The following is a 24109-nucleotide window of genomic DNA, read 5'->3' as shown; positions in this document are numbered from 1 at the left end:
CAGTGTGTGATGAAATGTTCACATGCCAAGCAAACCTTGCAATACTTTAGAATGATGTCCATAAACTGGGTTGGCTGTAGAAATCTCCTCATTGTACGGCATGTTTTGGTGATGGATTGAGCCTTCATGGACATGAGGTTGCTGACAGCAGAAACAGGAGCCCTATTGCCCCCTGGAATCCTGTGTCAAGCACCTGCTTTGCCAGACGGGCTCCCGGACACAGATGAATTCACCTACCCTCAGTATGATTCAATGTCTGCCCTTATATTATTTCTCATTTTAGTGGATGCGATATGTGGAATTCTCTGCCTCACATTCTGTGGCTCTATTAGATGTTTTAGTGGGATGGTTTTAATTACTTAGTGGAGCAATGTTCTCTATGTGGTTCTCTGATGTTATTCATTATATGTTTTATGCGGATGGTTTTAAGAACGTAATTGTACTGTACATTTTTATGAATAATTCCTTTGGGAGAAACTGGAGAAATAGAACCTTCCCCCTCTGCCAGAGAAATGACAAGTAACTTCTCTTTTCTTTTTGGACAAGAGGGCATTTCCAAGGCAGGAGCCCAACCAAGGAATGCTCAGGTTGGATTGAGGGCTTTTCTGACTATTTGGCCAACTTATAAAGGTTCAAAAGGTTAATGTGGGGAATCCTGAATCCACAGGCATAAGATATTGAGATGGGAAACGTTTTAGAGGCTACTGAAATGATAAACTGGTACAGTCACTGCGTCTGCTTTTTAGATGGCTCATGTAACTTTTATCGTGTTTGAATACTAATAAAGTTCTGTGTGTCTTTTCTCTGTTTCATAGTCTTCATTCCATTTTGCCTCCACAAACAAGAATGGTCCCGGGTTGGATGATTAGGCTGCCATTTTGTGCAGAGTTCCAAGCCCCTTAAGCAGAGGGAACATGGTGGGATTTCGTTCTGGGGTAAGAACGGTTGGAGTGCATCTTCAACACATTGAAGCCAAGGGTCATTTTGCACCTTTCCAACTTGGAATGAGTGATGTCATAGACTGGCAATGCCCTGTTTGTGCATGGAAGGGGAAATAGGCAAAATAATATTCCGTCACTCCTTTTGGCTCTTTCCATTTGTTGGAAGACATTGGAAGACCCAAGAAAGAGGCTCACTTGAAGCGTTCACTTTCCACTCTTTTGACTGCATCCAAGTTCTCCTGCCTGCAGTTCCTCCGGACCTCCAACTGGGGCAGGATGGAGAGGAGCTGCATTTGTCCTGCAATCTTCATTTCTCTGGCTGCCTCAATGAAACTGAATTTTTAGTTTTAGGATGGAAACCTCTGGACTCCTGCTATCATTGTTAGATGTTTGGGGAGGTGGGTTTGCTCTTAGATGTAGGTATCTAAACAAGAAAAGAACTATAAAGGATTGAACAAAAAAAAATGAAAAATTTGACAAGTATTTTTTAGTATGGAACGGATTTTACATCTTAACAGAATCTACGCAAATACTCATTCTTCAAAAGTATAAGTGGTGAAAGGTAAATATATTAAACAGGTTAAATGCATACAGCCAGACTGCCTACACTGAGCCCTGATTCTATCCAAGTTTGTTCCAAGTTAGATCTTTTTTAGGCTGACCATATTTTGGAAACCAAAAAGGAGGACAATATGGCTGCCTGTAAGGAGGCGTGGCCAACCCAAATTGCCTACCCCCATGGTGGGTCGAACTTGACATGTATGGCCCCCAAGGGGGCGTGGCCTTGATCACATGTCTAATTCTACACCATCATCATTATTATCAACATGATCCATTATCAGCATCATTATATCAGCATCAGCATCCATTATCACACCCATTATCATCATTATGTTGGCATTAGGCTCAAGGGGTGGCCTTGGGCTAGTCAACATCTCCCAGCCTACCTCACAGGGTTGTTGTAAGGAGAAAAAAAGGGGGGATTTGTGGTTCCTTGACCTCCTTAGAAAAATACTAACAATCACCACCATTATTATTATTATTTTGTTTGGCTTTGGTGATCACGGTGCGACTAAACAGCACAAAGACACAGACCCATCTCCGTGGGGCTATGTAACAAATACTCGCCCCTTCCCCAGCATAGCAGCTGTGGCCAGGGCAGGCTCCTTCCCTCCTTTTCCCCACACAGGGTAGAAAAACAACCCCAACAACAAAGCAGGTCTCTTTCTTTCTTTCTTTCTTTCTTTCTCTCTCTCTCTCTCTCTCTCTCTCTCTCTCTCTCTCTCTCTCTCTCTCTCTCTCCTCTCCTTCCATCTCTCTAGCTCCCTCTTCTCTTTCTTTCTCCCTCTGGTTCCTCTTCTCTGTGTGTACCCTTTCTTTATGTCTCTTATCTTCCCCTGCCTATCCCTCCTTCCTTGGCTGCTCTTTCCTGTTAAGTATATGAAAAGTAATACTTGCTTAATCATTAAAATTGTATATGTATGGCTATCTCAGGGTTAAACAGAGAAAGCCTATCTGTGTGCAATTACCTTGAGATAGAAGCTGTACTGGGAACCTTGCCAGGATTCTAAGATATCATGGTGTTAATGATATGAATAAACCAAAGATCCTTGAGGCTGGGTTAGCCTAATCACAGCTGTATGTAATGTAGATAAGAACTGTGTAGATGTGTATATAGCTTCTCACTTTTGTAAAATGGAACTGAACTGAACAGAACAGGACTGCACAGAAGCCTGAAGTGAATAAACTAGCTCTGCTAAGTAAGACTTGCATGGTGTGCATTTGTTTCTGAGCACGGACAGAATCCCAGAGAGAAAAGTTCTGGCAAACCCAACATTCAATTCCTTCCTCTCTCTCTCTCTCTCTCTCTCTCTCTCTCTCTCTCTCTCTCTCTCTCTCTCCTCCACCACGCTCCCTCTGGCTCCTCTTTCTTTTTCCTTTCTTCTCTCTCTGATCCCTCCTTCTCCCCCTCTCCTTTCTTTCTTTCTCTCTGATCCCTCTTCATTCCTTTCCCCTTTCTCAGGAAAGGCAGCAGAGGTGTCACTCCGATTCCGCTGCAGCCCCGGGCATGACCCAAGCCACGTGCGCCACATGGCTGAGGATGGGATGGGGAGCCGGAGAACAGCCGCACTGCCAGCCATGTACCTTCCTGCTGGCTGGCCTGGTCCTGCTGCTGCTCTGCCCATCCGGTTACGGTGCCTGCTGCACGCAGTTCATCACACCATGCTGCTCCAATCCATCACGTTGCTCCAATCCACCTCCCTCTGGGCCACCTTGTCCATGCACACTGGCTGCCACTGCTTCTACACAGTTCAGCCAGCAGTGGGGGCTTATTGCTACACTCTATCATGCGAGGTCTCAGCTGGGCCAGAAGTCTCGTGAGATGTCCTGGGCTGGGAAAGATGGCCACCCTGCTGAGGAAAAGGTCTACCGGTGCAACCGCGGTCCGAGCACCCCCATTATCCTGGTAAAGGGGCCCCCAACTCCAGTTGGCCTAATTTCCCCAGAGGTGTCCAGACTTCCCCGGGTAAAATGGTCACACTATTTTTTCCAAAGAGCCGACAGAAGCATATAGGATCGCCCTCCTCCTGTTTGTCCTCATAACAACCCTGTGAGGTGGGTCAGACTGAGAGTCAGAGACTCGGCCAAAGTCACCCAGTGAGCTTCACGGCCAACTATGTACTTGCTCCTGAATCTTCTCACTTTCACCTACTATTTCAAATTACACCACAATGATGGCAAATAGAGCCTCCATGTCCATGGAGAAAGCCCTTGTGCTACATGGACCTCGGTCTGATCCAGATTGATGTTCAAACTCTTCTTAAAGGATTAGAGAAAAATCAATGAAATGTGCACAAGAAATGGAATAGAAATCAAAGCAATGGAAGTAAAAACCCCAGTTGTTTTAGATCACAAGATGTCCTCCACTCTGGGGGGTTTCTTGCACTGAACTACAGTTCCCAACAGCCCTTGCAAATCCCATACCAATGTCCCACAGCTGGCCCCATTTAACTGAGCCAGGTGCTCTGCTTGCAGTGAGAAGCAGAAGGGAAGAAATAAACCCCTTCCTGCAGGCCAAGGAAGCAGTACAAGAAGGTTGCTGCTCTCTGCATTCCCATTTCTGTGGGTTGGAGGCTGTTTCGTTGATGTTCCACAGCCAGTGATGCCTCCAGGTTTTTGAGGAGCTTTACAGAAGAACCAGCTCCCTCTGTGAGTCTACGTTCTTATTGTCGGTGTCACCAGCAGATCTTCCTCATCCTCCTCTTTCTCTTCATTACAACCACTTGCTTGGAGTCTCCTGCTCCTCCTTCTGAAGAGGTCAGTGAACAAGAAGGTTGCCAAGGTGAAGGGGTGGAGCACATCTACAGTGGCTCTTGCCAGTGGGCCCTTGGTTTTGGTGGGCCCTTGGCTCATGCTGGACAATGTCTCTGCTTGATGCCAGTTCTGAGTAAGGTCATGGAGAGAACCAGAGAAAAAGGAACATGTATCCAGGGTCTCTGCTGTATTAGAGTATCCTGACCTGCTATATGAACGTGCTGCAACAGATACATGAATTGTTATCAGCACTGGGCGTTTTTTCATATGCATGGTCATAGAATCATAACATCATAGAAAAGCAGAGTTAGAAGGGACCTACAAGGCCATCGAGTCCAACCCCCTGCTCAATGCAGGAATCCACTCTAAAGCATCCCTGACAGATCGTTGTCCAGCTGCCTCTTGAAGGCTTCCAGGGTGGGAGATCCGATAACCTCCCAAGGTGACTGATTCCATTGTCATACTGCTCTAACAGTCAGGAAGTTTTTCCTGATGCACAGCTGGAATCTGGCTTCCTTTAACTTGAGCCCGTTATTCCGTGTCCTGCACTCTGGGAGGGTCGAGAAGAGATCCTGGCCCTCCTGTGTGTGACAACCTATTAAGTATTTGAAGAGTGCTATCATGCTCTCATGTCTCCCCTCAATCTTCTCTTCTCCAGGCTAAACAGGCCCACTTCTTTCAGTCTCTCTTCATAGGGCTTTGTTTCCAGACCTCTGATCAACCTGGTTGCCCTCCTCTGAACACGCTCCAGCTTGACTGCATCCTTCTTGAATTGCAAAACACACACTCCCCAACTAGTACTTTCCTTTTCTCTGTCCTAAAACTGCCATTGTTTAGCTTCAAGGGATTTTTTGAGGCTCATCTCATTAAAGGAAGAAAAAAGAGAAAGCTCTCTTTGGCTGCAAAAGCTCATTACAAGAGAAGGAAGCCATGCTTATTTGTTGCACTGCTCCATTTTTTCCATTCCACATCATTACATAAAATTCTCCATTATTAGCATTTCTTCTAAATTAAACAGCCAAATAGTGAAGCCCTTCCTTATAGAGGCGTTGTACCAGCCCCCTCCTCATTTGTAGCCTTTTCCCCCCATTTGTAAAAGAAAGGGTAAGATTTATCTACTTTTTTTTACATGCATATAGACTAATCTGAGCATATTCTTCTTATGGTCAATGGATGTACACATCATCAAACATGCAACAGGCTGTTGCCACAGGTAAAAGTAAGCAACTGGACCTGTTCAGAAGAACAACCACTGCTTTAACCATGGTGAATAAGGCTTTTTCAATTAGTCAATATAGTTACAGCCATGGTTTATGGTGTCTTCTGAACAGGGTCACAGTCTTTTGCCATGGGGACAAAGTTCCCAGCATTTCCTCAAAAATTAAAAAAAGCGACATCTTACAGGGAGCCAAGTGATAGCCACCAGTAGCACCACCCAGCCAGCACCAAGGTGGGCATATTCAAGGCTGGTACAGTCCTACTGGCAGTGGAGGAAGCATTCAGGATGGCATTGGTGACATAAGAATGTGGAGTGGTAGAGTAGGGGTTAAACCACAAAGAGCATTCACACAGACATGCAAAAGACCAAAAGAAAGCAGATACAGAAAAAAGCCAACTAATTACCTAAACAACTATAGGATGGGAACGTAACCTTAGCACTAATTATTTATCTGAAGCCTAACAAAAGAGAAAAGCTAGAATGTAGATAAACAAAAGAAGTATGACAATGGAACCAGTTACCTAGGGACGTTCTGGTCTCTCCCACACTAGAGGCATTCAAGAGGCAGCTGGACGACCATCTGTTAGGGATGATTTAGGGTGGATTCCTGCGTTGAGCAGGGGGTTGGACTCGATGACCTTGTAGGCCCCTTCCAACTCTGCTATTCTATGATTCTATGATTCAATAAATATTGGAAGTGAAGGAATATTAATTCAGAAGGGCAGGAACAGGTGTGTGTGAAGAACAAACAGTAAACAATGCAAGGAATCTTAAAGAAGGGTTTAAGGGAAAGAAAAGAACAAAAAATGGAATTGAGAAGGGCTGGGAAATTCAAGTCAAGCTGCACTAGCACAATCCAATAATATAGAACTCTCCTCCTCCTTCCAACTCTCGCTCACAGTGGGAGACTAACAAAGAATGTCTTGTAATAGACAACCCCTCCTCCATCACTGTGATTGGAGGCTGCTGGGTAAAACATTCAGCACTACGGCGGGCCCTACAAATGACTCTGGACAAGGCTCAGTTCCCTCTTCCCAACTCCTCCTCTCCCCCTTCCTATTCTCAAACAAATCCTTACATTACCCAGAAAGGCTGTCTGGCCTTCAGCAATACAGATTGATTCATAATGCTTTGGACCGATACGGATCCGATTCAGATCCAGACTGCTTTAGTCAGAACCAGCCCACTTTAGACTTGGGATTCAGACCCGGAACTACAGCACTACACCGCTCTCATTGTTTTCTCTTATTTTTTCCAACAGATTCTGTGCAGGAGAGTGAGGATAAGAGAGAACATCCTAGCACATTACAAGTAGGAACGAAGGGTGGACTGTTGGAAGAGGACTTGAGCGATCAGGATAGATCCAGAAGGAAGGAGGGAAAATATACAAAAGAGAAGGACAAATCCATTTCAACTCAGAGCGGGGTCCACCTTGAACAAGAAGAACAAACAGGAAAGAGACGCAGAAAGCACCTGGATGCTCATTTGAGAATCCACACGGCAGAGAAACCCAGTCAAAGCTCAGACTCTGTGAAAAAAGAGACTGTCGGAGCAATCCAACTCCAAAAGGTCCAGTGCTTGACACAGAGGGGGAAAGTCATACTGGTTTGGAGTATACAATGAGCTTCACACTGAGATCACAACTTACAAGACACCATCAACAAATTCATTCTGAGGAACTGCATATGTGTACACAATGTGGAAACAGCTTCCACAAAAAAGATCTCAAAGCACATCAAAGGTGCCATAGAAGGTGGAAACCCTTTAAATGCTCCTGGTGTGAAAAAAGCTATGCGCATAGCGCAAGCCTTACCAAACATAACAGAGTTCATACAGGGGAGAAACCCTATGAATGCGCAGAATGTGGAAAGGGCTTCCGTGATAACTCACATCTTATTACACACCAACGAATTCACACAGGAGAGAAACCCTATACATGTAAAGTATGTGGAAAGAGCTTTTCATATAGTTCATCCCTTATTAGGCACGAAAGAATTCACAAGGGAGAAAAACCCTTTCAATGTTCAACATGTGCAAAATGCTTCAAAACGAACTCAAACCTTTCCAAACATAAAAGAATTCACACAGGGGAGAAACCCTATACATGTAAAGAATGTGGAAAGAGCTTTTCTCAGACGACATCCCTTACTACGCATGAAAGAATTCACACAGGGGAGAAACCTTTTACATGTAAAGAATGTGGAAAGAGCTTTTCTCGGAAGGAATCCTTTATTATGCATGAAAGAATTCACACAGGAGAGAAACGCTATACGTGTAAAGAATGTGGAAATAGCTTTTCTCACAGGTCAACCCTTGTTACACATGAAAGAATTCACACAGGAGAGAAACCCTATATGTGTAAAGAATGTGGAAAGAGCTTTTCTCAGAGGACATCCCTTATTATGCACGGAAGAATTCACACAGGAGAGAAACCCTATACGTGTAAAGAATGTGGAAAGAGCTTTTCTCAGAGGATATCCCTTATTACGCACGAAAGAATTCACAAGGGAGAGAAACCCCATACGTGTAAAGAATGTGGAAAGAGCTTTTCTCACAGGACATCCCTTTTTATTCATGAAAGAATCCACACAGGAGAGAAACCCCATACATGTAAAGAATGTGGAAAGAGCTTTTCTCAGAGGCCAAACCTTATTACGCATGAAAGAATTCACACAGGGGAGAAACCTTATAAATGTTCTATGTGCAGTGAAACATTCCGTTACAGTAATCTACTTGTGAGACATCAAAGAACTCATGCACAGGAGACTCCCTAGAAATGTTAATTGCGTGAGGAAATGTTCACATGCCAAGCAGACCTTGCAATACTTTAGAATGACGAACATAAACTGGGTTGGCTGTAGAAATCTCCTCATTGTAGGGCATGTTTTGATGATGGATTGAGCCTTCGTGGACATGAGGTTGCAGACAGTAGATTCCATGTCTGCCCTTATATTATTTCTCATTTTAGTGGATGCGATATGTGGAATTCTCTGCCTCACATTCTGTGGCTCTATTAGATGTTTTAGTGGGATGGTTTTAATTACTTAGTGGAGCAATGTTCTCTATGTGGTTCTCTGATGTTATTCATTATATGTTTTATGCGGATGGTTTTAAGAACGTAATTGTACTGTACATTTTTTTGAATATTTCCTTTGGGAGAAACTGGAGAAATAGAACTTTCCCCCTCTGCCAGAGAAATGACAAGTAACTTCTCTTTTCTTTTTGGGCAAGAGGGCATTTCCAAGGCAGGAGCCCAACTAAGGAATGCTCAGACAGAAGATATTGAGATGGGAAACGTTTTAGAGGCTATTGAAATGGGAAAACTGGTACAGTCGCTGCGGCTGCTTTTTAGATGTCTCATGTAACTTTTATTGTGTTTGAATACTAATAAAGTTCTCTGTGTGTTTTCTTTGTTTCATAGTCTTCATTCCATTTTGCCTCCATAAACAAGAATGGTCCCAGGTTGGATGATTAGGCTGCCATTTTGTACAGAGTTCCAAGCCCCTTAAGCAGAGGGAACATGGTGGGATTTCGTTCTGGGGTAAGAATGGTTGGAGTGCATCTTCAACACATTGAAGCCAAGGGTCATTTTGCACCCTTCCAATTTGGAATGAGTGATGTCATAGACTGGCAATGCACTGTCAGCGCATGGAAGGGGAAATAGGCAAAATTATTTTCCCTCACTGATTTTGGCTTGAACAAAAAAAAATTTGAGAAGTATTTTTTCGTACGGAAAGGCTTTTACATCAGAACAGAATCTGCGCAAATACTCATTCTTCAAAAGTGGTGTAAGGTAAATATAATAACTAGGTTAAATGCATACAACTAGACTGCCTACACTGAGCCCTGATTCTATCCAAGTTTGTTCCAGGTTAGATTTTTTTTAGGCTGAACGTATTTTGAAAACCAAAAAGGAAGACAATATGAATGCCTGTAAGGAGGCGTGGCCACCCCAACTTGCCTACCCCCATGATGGGTCAAACTTGACATGTATGGCCCCCAAGGGGGCATGGCCTTGATCACATGTCTAATTCTACACCATCATCCTCATTATCACCGTGATCCATTATCAGCATCATTATATCAGCATCAGCATCCATTATCATTATCACCGTCATCAGCATCCATTATCACACCCATTATCATCATTATGTTGGCATTAGGCTCAAGGTGTGGCCTTGGGCTAGTCACCATCTCCCAGCCTACCTCACAGGGTTGTTCTAAGGAGAAAAAATGGGGGGAGGCATTTGTGAATCCTTGACCTCCTTAGAAAAATACTAACAATAACCACCATTATTATTATTATTTTGCTTGGCTTTGGTGATCACGGTGCGAATGAAAAGCACAAAGACACAGACCCATCTCCGTGGGGATATGTAACAAATACTCGCCCCTTCCCCAGCATAGGAGCTGTGGCCAGGGCAGGCTCCTTCCCTCCTTTGCCCCACACAGGGTAGAAAAACTACCCCAACAACAAAGCAGCTTTCTTTCTTTCTTTCTTTCTTTCTTTCTTTCTTTCTTTCTTTCTTTCTTTCTTTCCCTTCTCTCCTTCCATCTCTCTTGCTCCCTCTTCTCCTTCTTTCTTCCTCTGTCTATCCCTCCTTCCTTGGCTGCTCTTTCCTTACTTTCTCTCTCTCTCTCTCCTCCACCGTTCTCCCTCTGGCTGCTCTTTCTGTTTCCTTTCTTCTCTCTCTGGTCCCTCCTCCTCCCCCTCCCCTTTCTTTCCTTCTCTCTGATCCCTCTTCATTTCTTTCCCCTCTCTCAGGAAACGCGGCAGGGGTGTCACTCCAGTTCCGCTGCAGCCCCGGGCATGACCCAAGCCACGTGCGCCACATGGCTGAGGATGGGATGGGGAGGCGGAGGACAGCAGCGCTGCCAGCCATGTACCTTCCCGCTGCCTGGCCTGGTCCTGCTGCCACCGACATCCATCTGATTACGGTGGCTGCTGCTGCACACAGCTTGTCCCACCATGCTGCTCCAATCTGTCGTGCTGCTCCAATCCACCTCCATCTGCGCCACCTTACCCATGCAAGCTGGCTGCCACTGCTTTCACGCAGATCAGCCAACAGCCAGGGGCATATTGCTGCACTCTATCATGCAAGATCTCAGCTGGGCCAGAAGTCTCGCGAGATGTCCTGGGCTGGGAAAGATGGCCAGCCTGCTAGGGAAGAGGCCTACTGGTGTAACCGCATGCCAGGGACCCCCAGTATCCTGGTAAAGGGGACCCCAACTCCAGTTGGCCTAATTTCCCCTAAGGTATCTGGACTTCCCAGGATAGGATGGTCACCCTAACTTTTTTCAAGGACCCCAAAGAAACCTAGGGAGGTTGTGGTCTCTCCCACACTAGAGGCATTCAAGAGGCAGCTGGCCTACCATCTGTCAGGGATGCTTTAGGGTGGATTCCTGCATTGAGCAGGGGGTTGGACGCGATGGCCTTGTAGGACCCTTCCAACTCTGCTATTCTATGACTCTATGAACATATACGATCGCCCTCCTTCAGTTTATCCTCATGACAACCCTGTGAGGTGGGTCAGGCTGTGAGTCAGAGACTCGGCCAAAGTCACCCAGTGAGCTTCACGGCCAACTAAGTACTTGCACCTGAATCTTCTCACTTTCACCTACTATTTTGGCCATTACACCACAATGTTGGCAAATAGAGCCTCCATGTTCATGGAGAAAGGCCTTGTGCTACATGGACCTCGGTCTAATCCACATTGATGTTCTCAATCTTCTTAAAGGATAAGAGAAAAATCAATGAAACATGAGCAAGAAACTGGATAGATAGATAGATAGATTTTTATTATGCGGTCACAGACCCAATGGAAACAATACCAACCATCATTAATTTAAAATCATAAAATCACAGTCATTTGTTCATTATACAAACAGGCTAAAAGAGTTATTTAAAACATACACATATTTAAAATATATAGGCATAGTTAATAAAATTGGGAAAGTGGGCCCCATGCTGCAGGTTGGGAATCCGAGGTGGGTCATGGGTCTGGACCAGCTGAAGACCACGAGCACATGAAATATTCTGGTCTCTGACCATTGAAGGCAGGAGCGTCAAATCTCTTTCACCCTGAGCACGGAGTTACATACATACATACATTACATTTTATTATGTGGTCACAGACCCAATAGAAACTATACCAACTATACCAACCATCATTAATTTAAAACCATAAAATCACAGTCATTTGTTCATTATACGAACAGGCTAAAAGAGTTATTTAAAACATACACATATTTAAAATATATAGGCATATTTAGAACACCTGGTACAAAAGATAAGCAACAGCAGCATGGGATAGAAGTTGCAATTAAGATGTGTTCAATTTGCGATTCCTTTGTATGGAGAGGAGGAACTTAGCCACTAACTCTGTTGTTAACTTGTTTGTACCTGCCAGAAAATATTCCAAATACTGTTTGGGTGTCCTTCCAGGCCATTTTCTCATAAGAGGGCCGAGAAATCTATTTCTCTCTCCCTGTGGAAGCTACATTGGAAAAAAAAACATGGTCTAGTGTTTCAACTGCTTTGTCACCACAGGGGCACAAGCGGTCCTCATATGGGATGCCCTGATAACGCCCTTCCAAGATTGCAGAAGTAAGGCAGTTAAATGTAGCCCTTGTAAAAGCATGTCGGTACTTGGGGATGGTCAAATAGTCCAGATATCTAGCATATCTGGGGAATTCAAAAATTAGACCAGAGTGTATTGGAGAGCAGGAACTGCGTGCCTTTGTCATAGCATATTGAAAATCTATATCTCCAATCCGTTGTTCTACTATGGATTTTAGGGATGTGCTCCGCTTCTAATCGGACCGTAGAAGCAGGAGCGGAGCGGGGGGCTTTGCCTGCCCTTAAGGCGGAGGCGAAGAGGATTGGGGGGCCGTCGGAGCGTGGCGAAGAGGATCGAGGTGAAGGCGGATCCTTCGCCTCGATCCGGAGCTCCGCCGGAAAGGTAAGTGGGGTTTACCGGGCCCTGCTGCTGTCGCCCATGCGGCGACGGCGGCAGGGCCCGGTAATCCCCCCCGCCACCCTCCTCTCCCTTACCTGCCTCCGTCCGCGGTCCGTCAGCGTCTTCAATTGAGCCCGTGGTTCCAGCAGGAAGTCTGGGCGGCTTGCGGCCCAGACTTCCTGGTGGAACCGCGGGCTCAATTGAAGATGGCGACGGACCGCGGACGGAGGCAGGTAAGGTCCCCCTCTCCCTTGGTCCCTTACCGGGCTCTGCCGCCGTCGCCGCATGGGCGGCTATGGCTGCAGGGCCCGGTAACCCCCCCGCCCTCCTCTCCCTTACCTGCCTCCGTCCGCGGTCCATCAGCGTCTTCAATTGAGCCCGTGGTTCCAGCAGGAAGTCTGGGCCGCTGCGGCCCAGACTTCCTGGTGGAACCGCGGGCTCAATTGAAGACGGCAACGGACCACGGACGGAGGCAGGTAAGGTCCCCCTCTCCCTTGGTCCCTTACCGGGCTCTGCCGCCGTCGCCGCATGGGCGGAGATGGCGGCAGGGCCCGGTAACCCCCCCTATGGGGGGGAACGGAGCTCCGATCCGGATCCGGAGCTCCGAGCGGAGCGGAGTGGGCACAGGCGGAGTGGGAGCGGGGCGGAGCGGCCCGATCCGAAAATGGCGGATCTGAAAGTGAAGCGGAGTGGGGGGTCCGTGCACACCCCTAATGGATTTTGCCACAGAGTAATCCTGTGTATGTAGAAAATCCATTGATAGACCTAATATGCGCAATTTGACAGTAAAACCTTTATATCAAGAACTGGTAAAAACATCCCTTTGCAAAAGATAAAGATAGCTTTGGGATGAATTGGCATATACAACCTTTAGCCAATATCGAAAGGCAAGGGACCAAGCCCTTCCTTCTATAGATGCCAGGCCAGCCTCCAGGCGCAATGCAGCAGATGGCACACACCTCGGCATTCCAAAAAGTGAGTGCAAGAAGTTTGACAGAACACTCTCGGCAGTTGTATTAAATCCCTGGATCCATATTGGGATAGCGTACAACAACTGGGCCAGAATTTTAGCCTTCAATACTTGTAGGGCAGCAGGAATAAATTGTCCCCCCTTGACATAAAAAAAACAAAAAACTGCCTTACTGATATTCTGGGCAGCTTGAACTGCAGACTGCCTATGGGTAGCCCAGGAAAGTGTTGAGGAAAACACAATACCCAGATATTTATACTTCTTAACTTGCTCTATGTGCTGTCCCTCTATTAACCACTTGTTTGTTGTTCTACGCCTGGAAAATACCATAATTTTTGTTTTACTGAAGTTAACTGTGAGTCGATTATCCTTACAGTAAGTCATAAAAACTTGAAGTAAGCGTTTAAGGCCTATTTTGGACAATGCCATTAAGACAGCATCGTCTGCATACAACAATAAAGGGACTTTGGTCTCTGCCAGTTTTGGTGTATGAAAGTCAGATGCTAAGCAGTTCCCCATCAAATCATTTAGATAGAGGTTGAACAATGTAGGGGCTAATATACAACCCTGGCGGACCCCCTTGTTGGTTAAAATAGGTTTTGTCAGGTTACCCTCCAAACCACACCTTACTCGGAGCGTGGTGCGTTGATATAAACATTTAATAAGGTGCAACAATCTTTTGTCCATGCTAGAATGTTGTAACTTAGTCCATAGTCTTTCTCTTGATATTGTATCAAAGGCAGATTTAAGATCTATAAAAGCAACAAACAGACCATTTCCATAAGAATTCATATATTTTTCTGCCAGATGATTTAGGACTAAACAATGGTCAAGAGTTGATCTGCCCTTCCTAAAACCGTCTTGTTCTTCTCCCAGGATATTTTCCTCTTCTATCCAAGTGGTGAGCCTTGTATTTAAGAAACTGGCATACAGCTTCCCCACAACTGACAGTAAATTAATAGGCCTATAATTGGATGGATCCTCCCTGTCACCTTTTTTAAATATTGGTATCACAACAGCCTCCAGCCATTCTGAGGGGAGCTGGCCAGAGTTGTTAATATGTGTAAAAAGCTTGGCTAGAAGGGGAGCCCACCAATCTAGCTTGGCCTTCAGGATTTCAGAGGTTATTAAATCTAATCCTGGGGCCTTTCCTGGTTTAAGACATTTAATTAAAGTCCTTATTTCAAGTGGGGAAACTGGGTCCTATTTTGGTAGGTAATTTGGTTCCAGAGAAGAAAGTTTTTCAGTTGACTGCTCCCTAGAGTCCATAAAATTTTTGGAGAAATGGCTCTCCCAAATATCAGCTGAAATATTACAGGTAATTGAGCCTGAAGCATCACCCAAGGCACCAGTGACCAGTGTCCAAAATAATTTGGGTTTGTTATTTAATGAGGAATCTATCAGAGCCTTCCACCCTAGTTGCACTGCTTGCTTCTTCTTTTGAGCTAGCAGTGTCTTATAGTATTTTTTAATCAAATAATATTGATGGGGTAGAACAGCCTGATTTTCCTTTCTGTATTGATTGTATACATCTCTCAGATTTTTTTTTACTACTTGGCATTCCTTGTCAAACCACTTGGGAGGGCTCTTCTTCAAGACATTTCTCGGGGCAGGTTGTTTCCAGCTTAGGGCAGATTTCAAAATAGATACCAATGTGGAGTAATTGTTTAAGACAGATGTAATTTCAGTGGCCCCTAAGATTGAGTTTTTCAATTCTTCACCCACTGTAGAGTTTAGGAAGCCAGTGATTTAAATATTTATTGCTTCAGACCAATTCTCGATCCTCCCAGAGTGCAGGACACGGAATAACGGGCTCAAGTTAAAGGAAGCCAGATTCCGGCTGGACATCAGGAAAAACTTCCTGACTGTTAGAGCAGTGCGACGGTGGAATCAGCTACCTAGGGAGGTTGTGGGCTCTCCCACACTAGAGGCATTCAAGAGGCAGCTGGACAACCATCTGTCAGGGATGCTTTAGGGTGGATTCCTGCATTGAGCAGGGAGTTGGACTCGATGGCCTTGTAGGCCCCTTCCAACTCTGCTATTCTATGATTCTATGAATATACTCTCTGGTACCTAAGAATTAGATCTGAATCTCTGTACTGGTAATTGGAAGCAATGTGTACAGAAACAGATAATAATAGGGTGAGATTGAGAGGTAGATGATCACTTTCAATCCTATTTCCAACAGAAAACTCCTTAATCATGCTTGATAAACAAGAGGAAAACAACACATAGTCAACAACACTACTACCACGTCCGGAGGCAAAAGTGTATATTCTGCACAGTGGTCAAAGGAATGGTTTCCATTCAGAATTGTGAGGGTGAGGCGGCCCACCATTTCTGTCAGGTATATACCACCATAATTAACTTTGGGATCTTTTGAACATCTGTTATAGCTAAAAACATAATTCTCATTATCATGTGTCCCCCATAAACAAGATGAAAAAAGTGCCTTATTATTAGGACCAATTCTAGCATTAAAATCCCTCATTAAAATGAGGTAAGCCCTTGGAAATTTTGATTGTAGATCTGTTATATAGCTTTCCAAGTCTTCCCAAACCTTTTTTATACAGCTTCTACTCAGAAGTGGAGGAATATACACATTAATAAACAAAAAAGTCTGAGTTCTAAACTCCAGGAGGCCCGCTACAGCAATTTTGCCACAGGGGATGAGCCATTTAGTTGTTGCTTGAAGGGAAGTGGAGATCAACAATGCCAAGCCAGCCTTTGGTCTGCTCTTTCCTTTTCTAGACTCTGCAAAAATATCATTTACTAAGTATGCATTAAGGACAATCTTTTCGGTAAGCCAAGTTTCCTGTAGTGCAATCACGTCATAGGATCTGAAGTAGTCCAAAACTTCAGGGTCTCTTTGCTTAGACTTCCAGCCAGCTATGTTCCATGTCAAGATTTTCAGCTGATCATTGTCCCTGTCCAGTTCTTTATGTTTTTCCCTGGGTCTGTTGTTAGCATATTGGTTGGATATTTCAGGTGGCTGTTCAGTGTGATGCACCAACTGTCAGTCCAACTCTATAATTTGGTCCAGTGCTCCTCTTGTATCCACAAAGATGGATCCATTTCCTTTCTGGCATTTCAAGTGTTCTTTTTTAACTGTTGTATTTTGTTGTCTGAAAGGGGATTTGTATGGGTGCACTTCTTCCTGGCTAAGCTGTCTACTTTGTAGCCATTCTGTGTTGGTCATGGAATTCCTAAAAGGCACACTGGAATCATCTTCTTTGCTGTGGAAATATTTCTCTCCTGCATTATTGTCTAGATGTGATGGAGAATTATTTTCCTCACTTATCACCTGTTCTACTCTCATTTGATGATTTTTTTACTTCTAAATCCTCTACCAGAGTTGTTTTGGTTTTGTCATGGGCTCAGAAATGGATTAAAGTATCTCAGAGAGATAATATTCGGTCAATTATTTCATTCTGTACCTGAGAGGGTAAGACTAGGAAAGAGTTCAGAAGTTTGTTGTCTTCTGAAGCAAAAAAATCTTCATTCTCGATTTCTAGACAGGGGAGTTCTTGCTTTGGGCTATGCTGTATTGAATTATTATTATAGACATGATTCTGTGGGACCTCCAGGCTAATAAGATTACCAGTAATGTTATCTTTTTGTTCGGCTCTTACATCTTTATAGACTAGGGAAGTGCAAGTAGTGTTCTCAAAGACTCTAGTCACCACCAGACCCACATCCATAAAAAGAGCCTTATTGCTATAAACTTCTTTTGCAGACTGCCAAGATTCAAATGTCACCATAGCACGTGCATGGTGATAATTATAGAAAAGATACTGTATGTTTATTATATCATCAGTGTTAAGAGTCCCTGGGATTACTTCGCCTGCTAGCTGTAGAAAATGAATTTTACGTTGAGCCTGGGAGAGCATGCCTTTGGGTTTAGGGAAACTAGAAAAGGCTAGCTTTTGACGTTTTAGAACTATTTCCCATTTGTGACATCTAGGTTTTAGTTTGTCTTGGGTGGGGATTTTGTTCTTAGACTTGATCACTGGCAAGGCCTCCTGTTGAGAACATGCTGCCATGGGTCTTGTATTAGATCCGCGTTAACCACTAGTTCGTTTGATCCATTTGTAGGTACAGGTAGCTCAGGGTCATTTTGAACTACAGGCTGCATTTTGCTATGTTGGCATTGCTTACATTTCTGCTGGGTAGGTTTTGAGGAATCCTCCAGCAATTTAAAGAGTTTGTTAAAATTCATTTTCTTATATTGCTGAGTCATTTTTTGACTTTTCCTACCAACTTTGATATTTTTGCTCTTTTTTTGTGGGCCTTTCCTTTGTTTACTTTTCTTTTCCTTGATAGATTTTTTATGGAGCATGTTGTTTTTCTGGTCAAAGTTTCCATATGTCTCCTTTTGGTTGCCCTTGCTTGTAGTAGAGCAGGCTGGCTCCATGACTCCCTTACATATTTCAGCCATAGTGGTTAACAGCTGGTGGCATTTTGACAGGAATTGCTTAATTTACTCCAAGTCCTTGGTTATTGGGATGATATAGTTCTCAAACATTCTTTCTTTTGAATCCAAAAGTCCCTGAAGAAAGATCTTATCTTGTTTATCAATAACAGGAGAATATACATAATTTATCTCCTCAAGGGACTCGTCACCCTCTTGGACCCTTAGGTTGGTCCATGTGGTTTGGCTCTTCCCAGAAGTTATTTCTTCTGGAAGTTCATCACGAGAGCTTCCTAATTTCATCTCAGGTGAATCAGGTCTTCTTTGAGAGCCAAGGGTTAGACCTGCTGAGCTTTCAACTTGGGCAATTTCAGTTGATAAATTTGTTCCCTTTGTTTCAATTGATGTTTCATATTTGTTCCATGAATAATCCACAGACCAGTCTGAAACATTTGTATTGATGGTAACTGCTTTCCCCTGTTTCTTTTTTTGCTCTTTTTTTAAGGGGAAAAAGGATGATATTTTTGTTTGCCTTTTCCTTTGAGGTAATTCAAGCACTATGGGGGAGAAAATCCCCAAAGCATTACATCCATGCCTTGTGAGGACCATATTCAGAGTAATCTTCTATAGCTCAATAAAAACATTAAATTGCCTGGGCACCCCAGATGCTAGGCTTCAGAGACAGGTCCGAGGCTGGGGTTCTTCCTCCAAAGTAGCTGTTCCGTTTGACTGGCTTCACGCGCCGCAGGCTCGTGCCTACAGGATGTTGAAGGCTTTAGTACCTGGGGAAAGAGGACAGGTTGCTGGCAGCTGCTGGGGTGGGAGGGCAACAACAAACACTCACAGGACTCCTTCAGTGCAAATACAACCCTCTCCTGGCCGAAACTGAATAGAAATTAAAGCAATGGAAATAAAATCCTCAGTTGTTTTAGATCACAAGATGTCCCCCATTCTGGGGGGTTTCTTGCACTGAACTACAGTTCCCAACAGCCCTTGCAAATCCCATACCAATGTCCCACAGCTGGCCCCATTTAACTGAGCCAGGTGCTCTGCTTGCAGTGAGAACCATAAGGGAAGAAATAACCCCCCTCCTGCAGGCCAAGGAAGGAGTACAAGAAGGTTGCTTCTCTCTGCATTCCCATTTCTGTGGGTTGGAGGCTGTTTTGTTGATGTTCCACAGCCAGTGATGCCTCCAGGTTGCTTCTAGATTCTGTATGGGAGGTGAGTGGACAGAGGGATTAGAGGATCCTGACCTGCTATATGAACATGCTGCAACAGATACATGAATTGTTATCAGCACTGGGCGTTTTTTCATGGTCATAGCAATGAACAAATAAGGCTAAATGGACATGAAATCCCAGAGGACAGTCTGTGACGATTTCAAATAGAGCATATCAGAATTAAGAGAAAACTGACCATTGTAGTACATTTTGAAAACAATCGGAAAATCATTATCTCTCTTTAGGCCACACTGTTAAAATCAAACTTACTGATTAGTCATTTCATGCTAGGGATTTTGTTTGATGTTCTTTGATGTAAGTATTTATTAAGTTTATATCCTGTCTCATGTAGAATTTTTTTTTTACTGAATATGTATCCTGCCTTTTCTCCTCCAAGGAACCCAAGGCGGCATACATAATCCTCCTCCTCTCCATTTTATCACCCCGACAACAACGCTGCCAAGTACATTCGACTTGGAGTCTCTGACAGGCCCAAAGTCACCCAGTGAGCTTCCTAGGCCAAGCAGGGACTAGAACCCACATCTCCCACTGATTTCTGAATGTTGCCAATTCTGATGCAATCTTTGTGTCTATGTCTACATTTATAGCAGGGCATTGCTGGCATTTGATAGAATTTGAAAATAGGTGTTAACGAAACAACAGTGATGGTGGGGAAAAATAAAATGGAGAGGGCCAGGACTGTAAAGCTGCTCTGAGTTCCTTGAAAGAGAAAAACAGGACGAAAATGAATGGAATAATGATACGATCATACCGATAATAAGGGTCACAATTTAGAGGTGCAAATGTTTTGGGGGCTTTTGTATGTGTGTTTTTGCTTCCAGGTAGGGAACATTCTTCTTCCTGCACGTTCCAATTTCCATCGCTTTTTTCTCTAGGCAGTAGGTGAGCACAGAGGTCTAAGTGACTGATCTTCTACTAACTATAACATAGGGCTGTTTCTTATGAAATGACCCATGGAGCACCACCAAAAGTCCACAGGCCCAAGGTCAGAGGAGGGCTCAGAAGAGACAAGAGAAGAACCCCAAAGAGCTATTCTTTTGTGCTTCCACAGAAGTGCATGGAATCTGGTGACCTAGCAGCCCTTATGACTGTGACTAAATTTGCCCAATTTCAGACAGTTTGTTCCAGTGCCTTTTGTGTTTTGTATGCCTAAAGTTTCCTTTCCTCAAAATCTAAACCAAAAGGTAAAAAGAAACCTGGCAAGCCACACAGGGGATTAGAGATCTTTATTAGAAGGTGTTTCATGTGATGAATTGGAGGTCACTTGCATTAATCTCCAGTACTTTGAATTGCAAAACACGCAGACCCCAACTAGTACTTTCCTTTTCTCTGTCCTAAAACTGCCGTAGTTTAGCTTCAGGGGATTATTTGAGGCTCATCTCATTAAAGGAAGAAAAAAGAGAAAGCTCTCTTTGGCTGCAAAAGCTCGTTACAAGGGAAGAAAGTCGTGCTTATTTATTGCACTGCTCCATTTTTTCCATTCCATATCATTATATAAAATTCTCCCTTGTTAGCATTTCTTCTAAATTAAATAGCCCAACAGTGAAGCCCTTCCTTATAGAGGTGTTGTGCCAGCCCCCCTGCTCATTTGCAGCCTTTCCCCCCCATTTGTAAAAGAAAGGGTAAGATTTATTTACTGTTCTTTTACATGCATATAGACTAATCTGAGCATTTTCTTCTTAGGGTCAATGGATGTACACATCATCAAACGTGCCACAGGCTGTTGCCACAGGTAAAAGCAAGCAACTGGACCTGTTCAGAAGAACAACCACTGCTTTAACCATGGTGAATAAGGCTTTTTGCCTTAGTCAATGTAGTTACAGCCGTTGGTTAAGGTGTCTTCTGAACAGGGGCACAGACTTTTGCCATGGGGACAAAGTGTTAGATCAATGTTCTTCACCCAGGGACGAAATCCAAACAGCCCCTAAGCACGACTCCACACTTCCAGCGACAGAGGGTTCAAAAGCGCTTTATTGATTATAATCAAGATCTGAGTCTCTTGAAAAGCGAGCAGTCAGACACAGAATAGGGAATTCAGCACAGCATTTCAAGCCTGCAAAGGGCAGGGCCCTGTTGCAGCATAAACCAATCAGAACGTCACACTTTTGTTGTTGTTTATTCGTTCAGTCGTTTCTGACTCTTCGTGACTTCATGGACCAGCCCACGCCAGAGCTTTCTGTCGGCTGGGGCATAGCTAATCTCTTCAAACAATCCCTTTGCCCCACAGCAAGCTGGAGACGAAGCTCTTGTTTATGTTAGATAAGACAGATGCAAGGATGCACTCAAGGAGATATTCTCGCGTACGTCATACTTCGTTTGCTGCTTAATGGCTGCTTCACAGTTTCCTTTTAAAAATGGAGACACTAATGCTAACAAAAGTTCCCAGCAGTTCCATAAAAAATAAACAACAAGCGGCATCTTACAGGGAGCCAAGTCGTAGCCACCAGTAGCACCACCCAGCCAGCACCAAGCTGGGCATATTCAAGGCTTGTACAGTCCTACTGGCAGAGGAGGAAGCATGTAGGATGGCCTGGGTGACATAAGATGGTTGAGTGGTAGAATAGGGGTTAAACCACAAAGAGCATACACACAGACAGGCAAAAGACCAAAAGAAAGCAGATACAGAAAAAAACCTAATTACCTTAGGGTGACCAACTGTCAGGATTTCCCCGGATTTGTCCTGGTTTTTGTTCTTTCCATGGTGTCAGGGGGGATTTTCTATAATTTTCAATAATGTCCTGGAATGACACACCTTCCCCTTTAAGGCTGCCATTAGCATGGCAGGAGTGAATGACATGCTTTCTTGAGGCACATCATTCCCCCACCCCAAGCTCCAATTGAAGTCTTAAAGGGGAAAGTGGGTCATTCGTGGACATTATAGAAAAGGCCCCAATTGGAGTTGATGGTGGTGGTGCAGAATGAAATCCTTTCCCCTCCTCCACTCCAATCGGGTTCTTTAAGGTGGAGGGGGAATAATGTACTTTCTGAAGGACTCAGCTGTTTTCCCACACAAACACTAGGTGTCCTCTTTTTTGGTTTCCCAAATATGGTCACCCTAAATTACCTAAACAACTATAGGATGGGAACGTAACCTTAACACTAACTATTTATCTGAAGCCTAACAAAAGAGAAAAGCTTTTTTAAAAAAAATTAGAATATAGATAAACAAAAGCAGTATGACAATGGAACCAGTTACCTAGGGAAGTTGTGGTCTCTCCCACACTAGAGGCATTCAAGAGGCAGCTGGACGACCCTCTGTTAGGGATGCTTTAGGGTGGATTCCTGCATTATGCAGTGGGTTGGACTCAATGGCCGAATAGGCCCCTTCCAACTCCACTATTCTATGATTCTATGAATATTGGAAGCGAAGGAATATTAATTCAGAAGGGCAGGAAGAGGGGTGTGTGAAGAACAAACAGTAAACAATGCAAGGAATCTTAAAGAAGTGTTTAAAAGAGAGAAAAGACCAAAAAAATGGAATTGAGAAGGGATGGGAAATTCAAATCAAGATCCACTAGCACAATCCAATAATATAGAACTCTCCTCCTCCTTCCAACTCTCGCTCACACTGGGAGACAAAAGAAGAATGTCTTGTTATTGACAACCCCTCCTCCACCACTGTGATTGGAGACTGCTAGGTTAAACATTCAGCCCTATGGCGGCCCCTAGAGATCTCTCTTGCCAAGGCTCAGTTCCCTCTTCCCAACTCCTCCTCTCCTCCTTCCTATTCTCAAACAAATCTTTACATTACCCAGACAGGCTGTCTGGCCTTCAGCAATACACATTGATTCAACCTGCTTTGGACCGAACAGATCCAATTCAGATCCAGACTGCTTTGGTCTGAACCAGCCCACTTTAGACTTGGGATTCAGAACCGGAACTACAGCACTACACCGCTCTCATTGTTTTCTCTTATGTTTTCCAACAGATTCTGTGCAGGAGAGTGAGGATAAGAGAGAACATCCTAGCACATCACAAGGAGGAGCAAAGGGCGGAGTGCTGAAAGAGGTCTTGAGCAATCCGGAGAGATCCAGAAGGAAGGAGGGAAAATATACAAAAGAGAAGGACAAATCCATTTCAACTCAGAGCGGGGTCCACCTTGAACAAGAAGAACAAACAGGAAATGGGGACAGAAAGCACCTGTATGCTCACTTGAGAATCCAAACGGCAGAGAAACCCAGTCAAAGCTCAGACTCTGTGAAAAGAGACTGTCTGAGCCAACCAACTGTAAAAGGTCCAGTGCTTGACACAGAGGGAGAAAGTCATACTGGTTTGGAGTGTACAATGAGCTTCACACTGAGATCACAACTTAGAACACACCATCAACAAATTCATTCTGAGGAACTGCATATGTGTACACAATGTGGAAACAGCTTCCACAAAAAAGATCTCAAAGCACATCAAAGGTGCCATAGAAGGTGGAAACCCTTTAAATGCCCCTGGTGTGAAAAAAGCTATGGGCATAGCACAAACCTTACCAGACATGAAAGAGTTCATACAGGGGAGAAACCCTATGAATGTGCAGAATGTGGAAAGGGCTGCATTGATAACTCACATCTTATTACACACCAACGAATTCACACAGGAGAGAAACCTTATACATGTAAAGTATGTGGAAAGAGCTTTTCATATAGTTCATCCCATATTATGCATGAAAGAATTCACACGGGAGAAAAACCCTTTCAATGCTCAACGTGTGCAAAATGCTTCAAAACGAAATCAGACCTTTCCAAACATGAAAGAATCCACACAGGGGAGAAACCCTATACATGTAAAGAATGTGGAAATAGCTTTTCACATTGTTCATCCCTTATTAGGCATGAAAGAATTCACACAGGAGAGAAACCCTATACATGTAAAGAATGTGGAAGGAGCTTTTCTAAGAGGGCAACCCTTATTACTCATGAAAGAATTCACACAGGGGAGAAACCTTATAAATGTTCTATGTGCAGTGAAACATTCCCTTACAGTTATCAGCTTGCGAGACATCAAAGAACTCATGCACGGGAGACTACCTAGAAATGTTCAGTTTGTGAGGAAATGTTCACATGCC

General features: G+C 44.0%; 2 protein-coding genes across 2 annotated transcripts in view; both read left to right on the top strand.

Moving 5' to 3' along the window:
* Window positions 1–8249, top strand: part of LOC134395682 (zinc finger protein 271-like) — a 30211-nt gene extending 21962 nt beyond the window's left edge. Inside the window, exon 5 of the mRNA XM_063121843.1 lies at window positions 7336–8249. Coding sequence (XP_062977913.1) covers window positions 7336–8249 — 914 coding nt within the window. The remainder of the gene's footprint in view (window positions 1–7335) is intronic.
* Window positions 8250–10308: 2059 nt separating this feature from the next.
* On the top strand, window positions 10309–24075 carry LOC134395681 (zinc finger protein 883-like). The gene is made up of 3 exons (XM_063121842.1): window positions 10309–10689; window positions 14281–14305; window positions 22985–24075. The coding sequence occupies exons 1-3, from the start codon at window positions 10309–10311 to the stop codon at window positions 24073–24075; spliced, it is 1497 nt and encodes a 498-aa protein (XP_062977912.1).
* Window positions 24076–24109: the final 34 nt, after the last annotated feature.

Source organism: Elgaria multicarinata, chromosome 3 (genome assembly GCF_023053635.1).
Source record: "Elgaria multicarinata webbii isolate HBS135686 ecotype San Diego chromosome 3, rElgMul1.1.pri, whole genome shotgun sequence".
In the NCBI taxonomy this organism is placed as follows: domain Eukaryota; kingdom Metazoa; phylum Chordata; class Lepidosauria; order Squamata; family Anguidae; genus Elgaria; species Elgaria multicarinata.
Note: the sequence above shows the minus strand (reverse complement) of the source record. Positions and strands in the feature narration are given on the sequence as shown.